Source organism: Protopterus annectens, chromosome 9.part0 (assembly GCF_019279795.1).
Source record: "Protopterus annectens isolate FY-2018-M chromosome 9.part0, PAN1.0, whole genome shotgun sequence".
In the NCBI taxonomy this organism is placed as follows: domain Eukaryota; kingdom Metazoa; phylum Chordata; order Ceratodontiformes; family Protopteridae; genus Protopterus; species Protopterus annectens.
Window position 1 is genome coordinate 1,502,962,798 of NC_056743.1, and position 18,094 is coordinate 1,502,980,891.

Here is an 18,094-nt window from a genome sequence, read left to right on the forward strand (position 1 = left end):
CTCATTTTCAAAAACGGTTTGAGATGCACTGTCATTCAACCCCTTACCACTGTCAGCACACATTCTGATGATCCATTTGGCTTCTGCAGCTTCAGTAAAGATTCTTATATTGCCTTTCTGATCACTTTCTTTAACAACATCCACTACCATAAACTTAAATCCATGGTCACTACCCATATGTTGTAAATGTTTTGCCAGGGCATTATTGGGAGATGAAATCCTAATGTGATAAATATGTTCTTTAATCTGCTGCCTCAATGCCCTGTCCATTTTACCTAAATAGAATGCACTGCACAGCTGGCAAACCGCTAAATAAATAACATGATTAGTATTACAATTCCCCTCAACTCTAAATAGAAATTACATTAACTTACCTTTAATTTATCTATAAAGTGGCTAAAATGTCTATAGATACAAGTTAAAATTTATTCTTAACCAGTGTTTCATATGTCTAATTTGGAATAATTATTTAAACCGTGGATGTTTTGTGTTATTTTTAAAGATTATGGAATTATTGTTCTTAAAATGTTTTGCAATACTTTGGAGTCTTTCTCTCCGGTCTTCCACTGAAAATGGGCTCTTATCTAGTCAGATTTTCTCCCAGTAGTCCATTATCAATAAATAAATAAACCACCTTACTTTGAGGAAATCATCTTATCCCACTTAACTCTTGCCCTATTCCACTCTCAAATAAATTCCTTCATCTTTGTCACCCACAACTTTTCCAGTGTTTCCTAAAACTACATTAAATTTGTATACAAGTCTAAAGTGACTAAACACATTTTCAGTGTTTTATCAATATCCATAATCCATATCTTCAAGTTTCTCAGTTTTTGTGTTATCTTTTGTTTAGTTTTTTCTCATGTATCCTTAGCTACCGTAGCAGAATCCGAATCCTTTGTAATCCATATACTTAAATAACTCATCTTATGTCCCCAAAAGTCTGGGCATTGCTGATTCAGTTCATGCACTGGTGTCTGGTTTACTGCTGTAGGCTTTGTTTTACTTTATTTACTTTATATCCCCCAAAAGACTTGAGGGTATCTCAAAATGCTGCATGCTATCTGTGTCATTTTTGAGGTTTATCAAGTAGAAAATATCTGTAAAGAAAGCCCGCTTTTCTTGAGTACCATACCGGTTATATGTTTGAATTTGTGAAACCCTTGTTTTCCTTGTTGGTTGCTCTAAATATAAATCCAGTTACAAAGGAGAACAAGGACATTCCTGTCTGGTTCTACTGCTCAGATGTGGGTTGTTAGAGAATGACCCTCGTACCTTAAACCTTGCAGTTAACCCCATATATCACCCTTATTAACCCTGTTATTCTGTCTGGGAATGTGAGTGGATTGCATTTAACCCCATATATCACCCTTATTAATCCTGCTATTCTGTCTGGGAATGTGAATGGATTCCATTTAACCCCATATATCACCCTTATTAACCCTGTTATTCTGTCTGGGAATGTGAATGGATTGCATTAACCCCATATATCACCCTTATTAACCCTGTTATTCTGTCTGGGAATGTGAATGGATTGCATTAACCCCATATATCACCCTTATTAACCCTGTTATTCTGTCTGGGAATGTGAATGGATTGCATTTAACCCCATATATCACCCTTATTAACCCTGTTATTCTGTCTGGGAATGTGAATGGATTGCATTTAACCCCATATATCACCCTTATTAACCCTGTTATTCTGTCTGGGAATGTGAGTGGATTGCATTTAACCCCATATATCACCCTTATTAACCCTGTTATTCTGTCTGGGAATGTGAATGGATTGCATTTAACCCCATATATCACCCTTATTAACCCTGTTATTCTGTCTGAGAATGTGAGTGGATTGCATTTAACCCCATATATCACCCTAATTAACCCTGTTATTCTGTCTGGGAATGTGAATGGATTGCATTTAACCCCATATATCACGCTTATTAACCCTGTTATTCTGTCTGGAAATGTGAATGGATTGCATTTAACCCCATATATCACCCTTATTAACCCTGTTATTCTGGCTGGGAATGCGAATGTATTGCATTAACCCCATATATCACCCTTATTAACCCTGTTATTCTGGCTGGGAATGTGAATGGATTGCATTAACCCCATATATCACTCTTATTAACCCTGTTATTCTGTCTGGGAATGTGAATGGATTGCATTTAACCCCATATATCACCCTTATTAAACCTGTTCTATCTGGGAATGTGAATGGATTGCATTTAACCCCATATATCACCCTTATTAACCCTGTTATTCTGTCTGGGAATGTGAATGGATTGCATTTAACCCTATATATCACCCTTATTAACCCTGTTATTCTGTCTGGGAATGTGAATGGATTGCATTAACCCCATATATCGCCCTTATTAACCCTGTTATTCTGTCTGGGAATGTGAATGGATTGCATTTAACCCCATATATCGCCCTTATTAACCCTGTTATTCTGTCTGGGAATGTGAATGAATTGCATTTAACCCCATATATCACCCTTATTAACCCTGTTATTCTGTCTGGGAATGTGAATGGATTGCATTTAACCCCATATATCGCCCTTATTAACCCTGTTATTCTGTCTGGGAATGTGAATGGATTGCATTTAACCCCATATATCACCCTTATTAACCCTGTTATTCTGTCTGGAAGTGTGAATGGATTGCATTTAACCCCATATATCACCCTTATTAACCCTGTTTTTCTGGCTGGGAATGTGAATGGATTGCATTAACCCCATATATCACCCTTATTAACCCTGTTCTTCTGGCTGGGAATGTGAATGGATTGCATTAACCCCATATATCACCCTTATTAACCCTGTTCTTCTGTCTGGGAATGTGAATGGATTGCATTAACCCCATATATCACCCTTATTAACCCTGTTATTCTGTCTGGGAATGTGAATGGATTGCATTTAACCCCATATATCACCCTTATTAACCCTGTTATTCTGTCTGGGAATGTGAATGGATTGCATTTAACCCCATATATCACCCTTATTAACCCTGTTATTCTGTCTGGGAATGTGAGTGGATTGCATTTAACCCCATATATCACCCTTATTAACCCTGTTATTCTGTCTGGGAATGTGAATGGATTGCATTTAACCCCATATATCGCCCTTATTAACCCTGTTATTCTGTCTGGGAATGTGAATGGATTGCATTTAACCCCATATATCGCCCTTATTAACCCTGCTATTCTGTATGGGAATGTGAATGGATTGCATTTAACCCCATATATCGCCCTTATTAACCCTGCTATTCTGTCTGGGAATGTGAATGGATTGCATTTAACCCCATATATCGCCCTTATTAACCCTGTTATTCTGTCTGGGAATGTGAATGGATTGCATTTAACCCCATATATCACCCTTATTAACCCTGTTATTCTGTCTGGGAATGTGAATGGATTGCATTAACCCCATATATCGCCCTTATTAACCCTGTTATTCTGTCTGGGAATGTGAATGGATTGCATTAACCCCATATATCGCCCTTATTAACCCTGTTATTCTGTCTGGGAATGTGAATGGATTGCATTAACCCCATATATCACCCTTATTAACCCTGTTATTCTGTCTGGGAATGTGAATGGATTGCATTTAACCCCATATATCACCCTTATTAACCCTGTTATTCTGTCTGGGAATGTGAATGGATTGCATTTAACCCCATATATCACCCTTATTAACCCTGTTATTCTGTCTGGGAATGTGAATGGATTGCATTTAACCCCATTTATCACCCTTATTTAACCCTGTTATTCTGTCTGAGAATGTGAATGCTTCCATTGTCCTTTTCATAACTTTCATAAAGTGCTCCTTTACCTGCACTTCAACATTTAGTAAAGATATAGGAAAAAATCATAATGGTTTATGGAGTAATTCTTTTTATCATTAGCTCAGTGCATTATAGGTTTATAGATTAGTACTAATCTAACTTCCCTTGTGGGGCATTTTAAGCCTAGCCAAGTACCCAAGGTGAGAATCAAACTCTGCACCTTCTGTCTGTAAGGTAAACACCTTAACCATTATGACAGCCTCCCACCCAAAATATACTTCCTCTATCTGTAAAGCTCATTCCAGGGTTGAGAATCAAACCTTAAACCTTGTGATTGAAAGGCATCCACCTTAACCACTGCACCACTTGGCCTTTTAGATCTTGTTTCTTTGTTCAGGTAGAAGGGCTGCTTGTTTGTTTTACGTGGACTGCAATTTTTTTCTAGGCTGTAGCCTTTCACCACAAGGACTACACTGGGATTTCACTCAGCTTCCTTTGAGCTTCATATAATCCTCCAAGCATGTATGAATGCTCTGTACTGTGACCGGGATTAACTCAAGGTTAATCAGGTAATGTATACTGTCAACATCTGGCACATTTTTAGAATTCTGGCATAGTTCTGCTTGCAACCGTATGCATGCTAACAACCCGGGACATCCAAACTGAGGACTGACGTATTCTTGGCTTATACCTATCCACTTTGGTAACACTTTTGCCATTATTTTACCTAGTATAGCCACATGAAGTATATGACCAAAACTGATTCTAAACTCTCTTTACCCTTCCTGGATAATATACCCACCACAACCTTCTTCCAAGATCCAGGACCCCCCCCCCCCCCAAGATCTTTATCACTTTCTTCACTCCTGACTTCTAGATTTCCACAGGAATGCCATCTGTTCCTGGATATTTCCCTGTTGTAACAACCAACAAGAATAGTGGCATTCAGATTAAATGATTCACTTAAACCTGATGAATATATCCAAAAATGTATAAAAGTGAATCAAACAATGGGGCAGTATAAAAGCTTTATTCAGATCTAAAACATAAGCACTTTCGCAGTTGAAAACTGCTTCATCAGATGTTTAAAAACTATGACTCACACATATTTAAATATGCAATCACAACCAATTACAAAGGTCCACACCTCTCAGCCATCTCCTTTCATATAGATTTAAAGCAACATCAACATAAAACAATACTATAATAGTTTCAGTTTACCTAATGGCCTGTCTTTCAAAAGAGATTTTAGTGGAACCTTGTCATTAAGGCCATAGCCAACATCAGCCCCCCCAGGCTCATTATACGTTTGGCCTCTGAAACATCAGTTGTATTCTCTGTATAGCCCCCTCTAAGACCAATAGTGACCTTCTCAATGACTAAAAATATGTGTATGCCCACAATTATTTGTGTTTTGCTAGTGCATTGGTAAGACGCATTCTCTTTATATCATGTATATGTTCCCTTATTCTATCCGTGAACTGTCTGTTTGTCTTGCCTACATAAAACATTCTGCAAGAACAGACAGCTAAATAAACTACATTAGGGGAATCACAAGTAGCTCTCACACTAAATTTAAAAACTTTGTTAGAACCAGGATGTAAGTCTTCACCAGAGGAATCAATATACCTACAAAAATTACATTTATTACAAGGAGAATATCCCACTAACAAGGGGAGAGTGAAACAGAAGATACCACAAGAGCAAAGAGAGCCATGCACCATAAAGATGGGCATGATAATGCACTGATGTGGAATATCTCATCCAAACAATTGAATGACAGTGAGTGTTCTTTATTAAACAAACTGTTTGGCTTCAGCATTGTCATTCTCTGGATTATCCCTTCCCTCTCTTGCCTTGTCTCAAGCTTGAGATCCACTGGTGGATTCATCAGATTTCCATGAATTCAGGCCTGCATTTCCAGGTTCCTTCTTCCTCTTCCCACTCAGTAGCTGTACACGATTGTTGTCAGTCCGGGTTGGGGAACCTCCTCCAACAATCTCAGGTTCGGGGACTTTTGGTCTCCTAAACACTATCAGACGACATCCAGGTAAAGGTGAGAGAGCTGCGAGTCTGGCTCGCTTTATACACACTATGGTTCCAAGATCCTGTAAGGATTTTCACAGACAGTACCACAGTCTTGTGGCTACATCAACAAGCAAGCAGGCACAAAGTCTTTGCAAGGTGGCTCTGCATGCTTGGGATTTTGCAGTCTGCCATCAATTGCATCTTCAGGATGTTTACATTCCCTCAGAGCACAATATAGTGGCAGACAATTGTAGCAGGTCTAGGACAGATCCTTTCAAATGGATTCTTCACAGGGTGGTGCTCCTGGACGTTGTACATCAGTGGGGTACTCCAAGTAGATCTTTTTACCTTTTCTCTGAACAGACAGCTTCCCAAGTTTTGTTTCAGAATGGAGTGGATGCCATGCCTTTTTCCTGGGAGAGGATATTTTTGTGTGCCTGTACCCCCTTTTCTTCTGTTGACAAAAGTCCTACACAAGATCATGTGGGACAGGCTCAAAATCTTGTTGGTGACTCCCATTTGGCCCAGACAGTAATGCCCCACCCCCCCTGCTATTCCATTTAGCCAAGGGCAGTCATAACAAGTTCTCATGGGATGGTTCTTCTCACACAGGCCAATAAATCTCTCATTCATCCTCACTTGTCCACTCATTTGACTCTTTGGGAGATAAGATTTTGATTCCTTTTAGACACTGATTTTTTTGAGGACTGTTTTTTTCATGAGGCCAGAAAACCCACAACTGGAAAATCCTGTGTGGCTAGGTGGAATAGATTTTCTATTTGGTGTCAACACATGATCTTGGACCCCTTTTCCTGTGGGTATTCCTGTGGTCCTTTCTTATTTGTGTGAGCTGCTCACTTCTGGTCTGCCATATTCATCTGTTAGAGCTCATTTGTCAGCCATTTCTGTTCATCTACCTTTGAATCCACCCCTTGCTTCTAGTTTTTTTAAGGGATTTTTCTTATTAGGCCCCCAAGAAAGCCTGTTCCTCCACCTTGTCCTTAATTTTGTTCTTGAGAAATTAACTCCATTTCACTTTGAGTCTGCAGTTTCCTTTTCATTGCAACATTGCACTTGGAAGACTGTATGGTTGGTTGCTCTTGCCTTTGCCAAGAGCGTCTCTGAGCTTCAAGCACTCATGGCAGTTCCACCTTTTTTTTTTTCCATAGAGAAAGGGTCTCTCTGTCTGTATCAGTTCTTCTTTTGTTTTCAGGGCTGTTAATGACTTGTCCTTGTTCAAACAGTCCATCTTCCATCTTGTTTCCCTTTCCTGCTGAATGCTAGTGAGAAAATGATTCACATATTTGATTTATATCTGATAGATTTATGTAATAGATTTATAGCTCGGCTATTACCTAGACAAGACAAAAGACACCAGGAAAGCTGTGCAACTTCTGTTTTTCCCCCAAGAGATTGAAATTGTATTGTTTTCAAGCAAATCATCTCCTGGATCTCCAAGGCCATTTATTGTTGCTGTTATTTTCATGGCAAACCGCTTTCTTCTGTTTGTGCTCATACTACCATGGCAGTTACCTCCTCTGGTACTATTTCAGGGGTTTGGATACTAGATCCCTTTTGGAAGCCATTCTTATGTGCATGCTTTAAACATCACAAGTTGGATGTGATTTCTAGAGTCATTGTGGGTTTTGCAAGAGTCATGAGATCTTGGAGGTCTCTTCCGTGGCTTCCTTCTACTGTCCTTTCAAGTAGCTTTTTCAGTCTCCCAGTTGTAAGGAATACTGAAAGAGTGATAAGGAAGGATATAGTGCACTTGTGTAAGATGTTACCATAACGGTAGATGTCCTACTTCTCACTGTTGCAGTATTTTATCCCTTCCTCCTGTTTTTCTCTGTTGTCTTCCTTCTGGCTCAGGGGTCTTTCTTTCTATCAGCCTTCTTCCCTTCCTGGATGTACGTGGCTTTGCTTTTCCACTTCAGTTGCGCTGGTTCTCTTGGGGCAGTTCAGTTCTGAGGATTTGGCACTTGTATATCACTCGTGTACATTACACATGGTGCACAATACCTGGAAGGAGCAATGCTTTGGCATGCTGGCCGGACGTTTGGCTATCTGTGGTAGGATATCCCAGTTGTAAATATTAATGCAGCAAAGTGAAGTAGAACATCTACTGTCATGATCAGTCTCACACAACTATACTTTCTGCCACCCACTCTCATACACATGCATACAAATATTCTTGGATCCAGAACTCATCTACACACAGACTTGCAGACTTTTGCTGAAACAGGAAGCAATTAAAATCTATTTCCCACGTTGAAGCAAGCCTACTTTTAAGGCAATTAATTGAACCTGAAAAATCTTGAATTTCAGAATTCAGTTGCATTTTTAAGTGTCTTTGCTTGGGAGGTTGCATCCCAGATAACCCTGACAAGGGGGTGCTTTGCCCCTCCACATCCCTGCTGTTTATATGTACTATCTCTGAGATTGCTTACCTCAGATTAGAGGGAGTGCCCTGAGATGACACTCTCAACATTAGTATATCTTTTAACATTTAAAGTTTCACTGCTTCAAGGATCACCATTACAGTCCTAGGACTTTCAATGACAACCCTTGAAAACCTGTGTATTGTGCCCTTCAGTCATCGGCATAAAAATTGCATTATATTTATGATTTCTTGAATGCATTGTTATGAGGCTTGGGTTGTTGGCTAAAGGAATCTTTGGGGCAGTCCACTTACCCACTTATTAAATGTGTTGCAGATAAATGTCTTGTCTGTTAGACTGAAGCCACACCTGATGTATAGGGAGCAAAGCCAATCACTGAACATGGTTAGTATTCCAGACAGATTTGTGCTGTAAATGAGAATATAGGCAGACTTTTTGAATGCTTGTAGTGTATTCTACATAACCTACTCTTGTCTCACTGGCTAAGTTATTTCCATTGTGTACATTTTCAGGGCTGCTGTCTGGAAGCAGGCCTGCCTAGGCTTGCATTCTGTTGCACTGAGCATGACTTGTGCTTGGTAACTCGTGTTTCGGGTGTTCGTTTCCACCATCTATGAAATGGGGAATGTGTACCTTACTATTGCCACAATAGACCAGAAGAGTGTCTCTTCAGTGTGGATGGTTTAATCATGTCATTAGTTCTAGAAAACTGGTTACTTGTTCGATGGCCTCCGAGTGGTATATCACATGGCCTCCTTGAGCGGAGTACATGGGAAAGCCCTGCTCTGCTTTACTATGTGGTATGTAACATTACAGGGCAGAGTAAGCAGGCTGCAGAGTGTGTGTGCTTGTGAAAGGGAGACAATTTATGCAGAAAATACCTAGCATGTCAAAGAGGTCTGTACAATTTCTGCATTGTGATTTTGAAGTAAACACCAGTTGTAAGACTTTAGTTACGGGTGAAATAACATGTTTTTTATCCCTTGATGTGACTGTTTGCTGTTTATTCATCCAGATAAATCAGACATTGCGAGATTTCACGGAGAGAGAGCATCAACTCCGGCAGCAGCACAATAAAGCAGATATCCAGTCACAACAGTCGGTAAGAAAAAAACAGGACATATTTTAATATACATTATGTTGCACGGGGACTGTTCATTTTTTGTTGTAGCTTTTGTCTGGGCTTTGCATGCGATGAGTCTGACCAAAGCATGGCATTTTCATCAACTGTTCTTTTTGCCTGCTAGCAACACCGGTTTGTCTTGAAATGTCCCAGTTCCTGGTGGGAGAGAGGCTGGGATTTGAGATATTATATGGTTTATTTATTTGAATGCAATGCTGGTAGTAAGGGTGTGCTGAGTTAATGGACAGGGGAAGTAAATGGCTGCAGTTTCATCTGAAGGAATGTAGTAGCATGCTACTAAATATCCAGTTGTTCTTTCTCAGATGCAGAGACAGAATGCAAAGATAAACAGCATAAGGAAGTAGACAGGAGAATACACGGGTATGTTTATATCTGAAGGGATGCGTAGGTGCACAGTGTTCTCTGTTCTGGCATAGGTAGGATATATACAGATGCACTATTCTTTTAGAATATCCGGCACTTATCCATGGGGGGCATAGGCTCACTGACCATTAGAAACAGTGTGCTGATATATTATTGCCATTAAATGAATTTGATTAATTAAAGGTAGGTATATTGGGACTCTGGTGTCTTTTCAGCTACATCAATGTTCCACAAACAGCAAAACAGAGGTATATACAAATTAAAGATGCATACAAAGACAGTTATCACTGTATTTTAGAATACTTGCTGGTGAAAGAAAAAAATGTATACAACTGAATAAATGATAGTCATAAGCAATGCAGTTACCAGTTGTATTGATGATTGTTTTATTGTTGTTTGATTATATTAATGAGAATAGTTTAGTATTTAAAGCACAGAGCATAGGCTTCAGCTTTATATTTTGAATGTTAATATACGACTGTTGTAGAGTACTTCAGAAAGTTGTGGAAACAGTGCAATATTGTAATAACCACCCTGCCTTAAGTTAATTGCAATATGTGTTGAGGCTTTAATGTTTCCCATGTTCAGAAGCAAGTGCACATGGCCACTTAATGGGTTGTTAGTGCTTTTTATAATGTTGATAGCATCTATTGGTCAGTGATCAGTCTTGGGAGGAAACTCTTCAGTTTAGTTATGAAGGGCTCAGATGTGCAACTGCCAAGGTGCTGCAAGATTCACAGCATAGACTAAGGAGGTGGTAACAAGTGGAGTTTGAGAGCACTGCCATGGGATTAGTGATTTTGTGGGAGGTCAGTGGTTTATGTGCTAATAAATTCACAGATATACTGTTGTATAGACATGCAATTGTATTCTGAAAGATGAACTGGCGCTAAGACTGTCCTCAACTGCCTCAGAAGATGCACTGGAGTTATACCACCTCAAAGGGGTTATGGGGAGGTACTGCATTTGTAGTCTGCAGCATGCATACTGTACTTTCAAGGAGATGTTCAGCTGCAGTATTCTTTCAGATGTTCTCTTTGATAAAACATTACTAGGGTATACTGCTCAGTTGTTGGAGGGGCAGAGTTATTGTGCTGTCAAAACCTTAGGTTGGACAAATCAAGAGTAGCAGCAAGGTGGCTGTACATTTGCTGATTATGGAAAATATATAACAAAAATGTTAGCAGTAATGTAGCATATATATACGCACTGCTGACTTATAGTGAAAATGCAAAGCCCATCATCGAGGAATGTAGACACGTTCAGTGGGGAAAAGTAGTAAAAAGTACATGGTCATACATTATATTCAAGTTCACGTGATTGTTTCCAAGCACATTACAGTAAAAAATTAACTACAGCATAAAACATATGGCACCCAGCAGATAGCTGAATAAGTGGAAAACTGAGTAGCTCAATAAATCATAGTCAGAGTGGGTTATAAATCTGTCCGGTTTTCAGAATCCTCTTAGCCACAGGGGTAGGATATTCCAGAAGTGTGAGGCCTGATAGGAGAATGATCAAGCACTGGAAGTTTCATGCCACATCTTAGGGACAGTATCCCCAGAGTTGGAAATGCAGAGATCTAGCCATGCTGTAAGGAACCCTGAACTACCTATAGGTGGAGTGCTCAGATCATGCAGGGATAAATACACTAACATGGGAACTTTGTGGGTGATCCCTGCCTGAACTTGCAGTCAGTGCACATTCCACAGAAATGGTATGTTGGATTGGTAACTGGAAGTACCCTGACTTTGCAATTTGCAAAATCCAGTTGAAGAAGGTCATGTCCTGAATTAAGATGCAGTGAGTGGAATATGATATAGTAAACAAGCTGGAATGAAGCCTGGACATGTAAAACCATCAAAAGGTTTTCAGGAGGAGGAGGAAGGTCACTCATTTGGGTTATATTCCATATGTGGAAGCATGATGACTTAACACTAGGTAATACTTGGTCCTGAAGTGGCAATCTGTGTTGCATTTGATGCAAGGAGGTTACCTAAGAATGACCTGTTAACATACAGAAGTTAGACAATGATTTACAGAGCTTAATTAGAGCACAGCTCTGGCTTTAGCCGCGGTGGTACAGCGGTAGAGTTGTTGCCTCACAGCAAGAGGTTCTCCTGTTCGATTCTCGGCTGGAGTGCCTTCTGTGTGGAGTCTGCATGTCCTCTCCGCGGTCGAGTGACCTCCGAAAGACATGCGTGAATGGGCGTGCCTTCGCTGAAGGTTGGCCGTCAGGCTGGCAACTCGACACCATACAAATCTACTGCCAGTCATTAGCAGACCGGAGTTCCGCTGTGGCGACCCCTAACCGGGAAAAGCCAAAAAGACAAACAAACAATTAGAGCATAGCTCTGATGATAGAGGGAAGTTAACTACAAATGTTTTTTGAGACTAGCCTCCATATCACTGATGTAGCTGTTGGGAATATTTGGCAGTTCTGTTACTTTCTGTGCAGCTGTGTGTGATTTAGCTTGTATTGTTAAGACTTGTGTTTTCCAAAGAATGGCTAAGCCACTGGCTGATAAATCAATTACTGGAGATTAAGGTAATGAAATGGACAATCTCTGTGCAGCTGCATGCTTCTCTGGTTCCCAGGAAAAGAGGGAAAGCTGTTGCTTAATCAAAGATAAATCCTCTACTTCATTTCCTGATATTTGTTTTTGAATCATAAGACTTAAATAAATATTTCATTTCTCAGACAGTTTGTGTAGGTTTGTGCAGATTACTTTGTAAGTAGTACAGACTATGATTCCTAAACTTTAGCTGTTCTTTTCCTGTGATTGATTCAGAGAGTATAAAGGATATGCAGTACAGACTAAGTCTGAATCTCATCTTTGTTGCGTGAATGCTGTCCTTGGCGTTTGGAATTATAACCTTACATCTTCATTTATAAAAAAGGCTTTTTGTTGGCTAAATGAGGAAATAAGTAATGAGATAAACACTAAGAAATAGGCCCAAAGATCTTTGAATAATTGAATTAGGCCATTTAAATACTAGTACATTTAGTAATTTATAGATTCTGCGGTGGTGGTGCTGCGGTAGTGTTGTCGCCTCACAGTTAGACGTTGCCCGTTCGATTCTCAGAGCGTCTTCTGTGTGGTGACATGCGTGAATGGGCGTTCCTTCGTTGAAGGTTGTGCGTTAGGCCCGGCAAGCCAGCACGTCAAAATCTACTGCCAATCTTTAGCGGACCAGAGTTCCGCTGTGGCGACCCCAAACTGGGAAAAGCCGAAAGAAACAAACATTTAGTAATTTATAGACTGACTGTGAAAGATGTGCATTTGTAATAAATTAAATAATAATAATGTAAATGCACAGTGCAGATTATTGAATTATTTCACCATGTTCAAGTGTTTGATTACACAGTTCATTGCTTGTGGAAATTCTAGGTTTGAAGCCAGCCAATGGCAGCTGTAGCAAAATGTGCAGTATGGTATTTGCTGCAGGTTAGTTTTCAACGTAGTGCTTTGCTAGTTAGTTTTAGTAATATTTTTCTTACCTCATTTCAAGTATCTGAGTATGACATTTTTATCCAACTAAACTTTGATTGACAGTATATCCCACCAGCTTATTTCCTAATGTACGAAAATCTCCTTACTCAGAAAAGTCTGACCCATTACCCTCATAATAAATTCTGGAGATGAGAGCTAGGCAGTTTGAATTTTTTTTTTGGCAACATTGTCATGGCTACTGCCTTAGAGGTGTTGAGATTCAGGTGATTACTGTTCATTCAGTTTGAATGCTTTTCAAATCATTGGCAATGGAATTTGGAAGGGAAAACATGTTCCCATGGGAAGAAATGATGTAGTCGTGCATCATGTGTGTGTATTGAAGATCACTTTTTCTAGTGATTTCTGTCAAGGGAAGCCAGTACAGAGCACAATAGATCCATGATGAAACTTTGAGGGACATCAGAGGCCACTGGGTCTAAAGTTGGAGAGTTAACCTATGACACTAACCATGGAGTACTTCCTGATCATTAGAAGGCATACTGGTACTGAAAAGTATCAGAAGCAGTGCAGTATTCAGACAGTGATCCAAGAACATGAGGTGGTCAACTGTTTCCATTACTGAAGAGACATCAGGTAAGTGCAGAACTGATTAACAGTTCTCTCACCATTATAAGGTCATTCATAAGGGCAATCTGTGGTACTGTGTATAGTGCAGAAAACCAGATTGGAGAGGTTTATGACCTCATTTCTCAAGTTTCTTAGCGTGCTTCCTACCTAACCATTTTACAGTATAGAGAAAAATAATTAAAATAAATAAATAAAAAGTAAAGCAATATCATCAATAACAGTAAATAAGCAACTATAGAGAAAATGTCAGTATTCATATTTATGCGGTGGTGGTGCTGTGGTAGCGTTGTCGCCTCATAGCAAGACGTTGTCCCGTTCGATTCTCAGCTAGAGCGTCTTCTGTGTGGAGGCATACGTGAATGGGGTGTGCCTTCATTGAAGGTTGTGCGTCAGGGCTGGTAGCCCGGTACGTAAAAATCCACTACCAATCATTAGCGGACCGGAGTTCCACTGTGGCGACCCCTAACCGGGAAAAGCCAAAAGGCACAAAAAAAGACTACTTGCAGGGAAATAATGTTACATGTGTGCAACCTTTTTCAGCAACCTTCCTAGTAACTGGAAGGTTCGAGCTATGGTGGTATCTAGTCAAGTCATCCAGAGCTAATGTGAGCTTCTTAGAGATGATTACAAACGTTTCCGTTAATGCAGATAAAATGACTCCTGACTCAAAGGAGAATAGTTGGTAATCTGTGCCAGTACCTAAGGACAGGCAGCAGCCAGTCTTGTTGGGCATGCGTGAAACTGTAAGTAGACCAACATATCCTTAAAACCAGGGGCAAGTATTTGTCATAATCTGATAAATAAAATATGCACAAAGACAGTGATAGGGGCTCCCTGCATAAACTGCACATATTCACTGAGCTTCTTGCTGTAGAAGGAACATTACTGAAGGACACAAGCTGCAGTGAATTGAGCAGCCAACTTGTATTCCTCTGGGAGAATGTGCTCTATAGATGGACAGACAAACCAATTTATATAGCTTGAAAACCATCAGAATGAGCATGACTGATTGATTTTGTATTATGGAGATCTTTTTTATGCATGAATGCTGCCTTGTCACAAGAGATTTATTGAATGACAGAAGTAGTAGTACACATCCAGCCTGTTGCAGTTACACATATACCTGTATCCTGTCCTGGCAATGGAGAGCAGAAATGCATATCATTAACCGGATGATTAAGTGATACTTAGCAGTGTATGACTGTGGTAGCCATTGTGAAAGAAGTGTAGCAGATATATTTTTTCTGGTAACTCATTAGCCTTTGATTCTGTATGCGCTGAAGTTGATATGGACCTGCATCTTGTGCAGTAATTTAACATCCTATGCAAACACTAAGCTAGGCATCAACCCCTATATAACTAGGTGGGTTGCAAACTGGCTCACAGATAGAACCCACAGTGTGAAAGTAGCTAACTCCAATTGCCAACCAGCCACGAGTGGAGTCCCACAGGGATTGGTCCTGGGTCCTCTCCTGTTTGGTATCTTATTCTCAGAAGTCCAGGCCAACATGAAGGGACTCTGGCTGACAAAGTTCGCAGAAGATTGCAAGTTGGGAACTATTATTAATTCCCTAAGTGATGTTGATATCCTACAGAAAGGCCTTACTGAGATCAATGACTGGTGTCAGAACCATGGCCTTAAGCTCAGTGCCAAAAAATGTCATCTCCTTTGGGAAAAACCCAGTTTCCATGAATTACCACGTCGATGGTAGTCCACTGAACACAGAAGGTGTTATAAGAGATCTGGGAACACAGGTTGACAGCAACCTCTCTTTTGACCACCACATTCCCACTGTGGTCGAAAGTCCTTCTATGTGGAACATTTCATTACTAAGGGTTTTGCATCCAGGAAGAAAGAGTTCATTGTCTCCCTCTATTCTTCCCTCATTAGGCCATTCATAGAGTACATTGCCCCATTTAGCATGTATCTCACTAGACACCTGCAACAACTGGAGAGCCTGAAAAAGTACCTCACATATCGCCTACTTAGAGGTGATTTCTGCTTGATTTACAAAGCCATGTCTGACTCCGCTCTGTTAGAAATGCTACAGCTAAAGAAATCCCAGTCCCTCCACACCACATGCTCCAGAGACCTCAACCTCATTACCATAATCAACAAAAAGTGTTGGAGGGACAGGTTTATAACCCAGAAACTGCCCATGCTATGGAATAGACTTTTCATACATGTCAAACAGAGCAACCTCACTGGCCATCTTAAAGAGAAATCTTGATGAGTGAATGGGAAATAGAAAATTCACCCCAGGGATCACTCCAGTGGCTCTACTCGACAGAGGCAGTGGGAACGAAGGTTGGCTGGCATGATGTCAGGTAATCCTATGGGCTAGGCTTGTAAAGGCTCCAGGGCCATTAGCCTAGTACACACCTATGAACCTATGAACTACATGTGACTCTGAGTACAACAAATTGATCACAATAGATTCCATGTCAAGTCTACATTTGCTGAATGTAGTCTTTAATTTTTGGAGGATGTAGCATTCCGGAATCTGATAAGAGCATGTGTAATGTACAGAGCTATAGACATGTAAACAAACAAAAGCTTGTTTATGTAAAAATGGTAAAAAGCAGCCGATTAAAACCACAAAAGAAACTGTAAAGTACTACTAAGACATTTTATCTCACATAAACGTCATCATAGTAAAGTAAAACTGTTGAACCAATCAAACTTTTAAATCTCTTGGCAACCAATCAATTCTCAAAAACTAATAAAAAGATAATTAATAGTAAATTAATAGTCATTAAAGCTATACTCCCAAAAAAGACTACTGTATCATTGTGGATATGAAAAGACTAATAAACAAAACACACAAATGAATATGTTTTGCATATAAATGTGCTGCATATAATTAAATTACTTGATCAGTATTTTGCCTGTTACCAAAGTCATAAAAATTCATTACTTCTTTTTCTTTTGGCTGTTCCCATTAGGGGTCACCACAGCGGATCATGTGTTTCCATTTCTTCCTGTCCTCTGCATCTTGCTCTGTCACACCAACCACCTGCATGTCCTCTCTCACCACATCCATAAACCTTATCTTGGGCCTTCCTCTTTTCCTCTTGCCTGGCAGCTTCATCCTTGGCATCCTTTTCCCAATATACTCAGCATCCCGCCTCAGCACGTGTCCAAACCAATGCAATCTCGCCTCTCTGGCTTTGTCTCCAAACCGTCCAACCTGGGCTGACCCCCCCTAATATACTTATTCCTAATCCTGTCTGCCCTCATCGGACCCAGTGCAAATCTTAACATCTTTAACTCTGCCACATCCAACTCTGACACCTGCCTTTTTGTCGATGCCACTGTCTCTAACCCATATAACATAGCCGGTCTCACTACCCTCTTGTAGACCTTCCCTTTCACTCTTAATGGTACTAGTCTGTCACAAATCACTCCTGACACTCTTCTCCACCCTGCCTGTACTCTCTTCTTCACCTCTCTTTCACACTCGCCATTACTCTGAACTGTTGATCCCAAGTATTTAAAAAATTCATTACAAATGTGTAAAATCAATTTGATTAAAACTTTTACTGGGTGTTTTCAAGGAGCCTAATTATATTAATGTTGCTTGTTTTTTTGCACATGGTTTTTACCCATGAAAGGCCATAAAAAGCTGTGCAGGATATGCACATTGCTAAATAAACCACATTTTTGTTGAGATTTACTCTCTCTGGATAACCTATAGTTCTCTTGAAACCCTCCACACAAACATATGGGATGTGGTTAATATACTTACAGTATTTACACATGCCACATTGGTTCATAATGGAAACTCCATTGTAGTCACACCAACTATAACTACCCTCAAGAATGTTTTTAAGGTTCTTTCCTTTACTGTATGCAACCAAGGGAGCTTCCTCCAATTTCTTTTTTTTATCTCATGGGAGAAAATTAAGTTCCAATTGGACTTCAATATTGCCATAATTTTGTAAATCCCTACATTGTAGGGGATTATCACTGCAAGTTTCATGTTGTGGTTCTTTGGTTCAGAGTTGGCTTTAACATGGTTAGCAGTAGATACATCCTCATTGGGTATAACAAAATTTAAGTAGGGGCATATTTTGTCATTCTGTTAGTAATGCACTCCTTAACTTTTTAACAGTATGTCTTGATGCCTTCTGTCCTCAAACACCTTTACCAAATGTCCATTTTGTCAAAGAACTGATAGTTCTATTAGAACTATCGACCCAGGATTACACCCTAAGTTACTACAACAATTAGAAAAAACTAGGATGCTCCCCAAGTATGTTAACTTGGTTCTCCACCTACCTAAACAAT

General features: G+C 39.9%; 1 protein-coding gene across 1 annotated transcript in view; it reads left to right on the forward strand.

Moving 5' to 3' along the window:
* The window catches only part of CAMSAP3 (calmodulin regulated spectrin associated protein family member 3), a gene marked incomplete in the record, with an annotated part of 1,204,937 nt that overhangs the window by 672,820 nt on the left and 514,023 nt on the right, over window positions 1-18,094 (forward strand). The window contains 1 exon segment of the mRNA XM_044084445.1: window positions 9,230-9,316. Coding sequence (XP_043940380.1) covers window positions 9,230-9,316 — 87 coding nt within the window.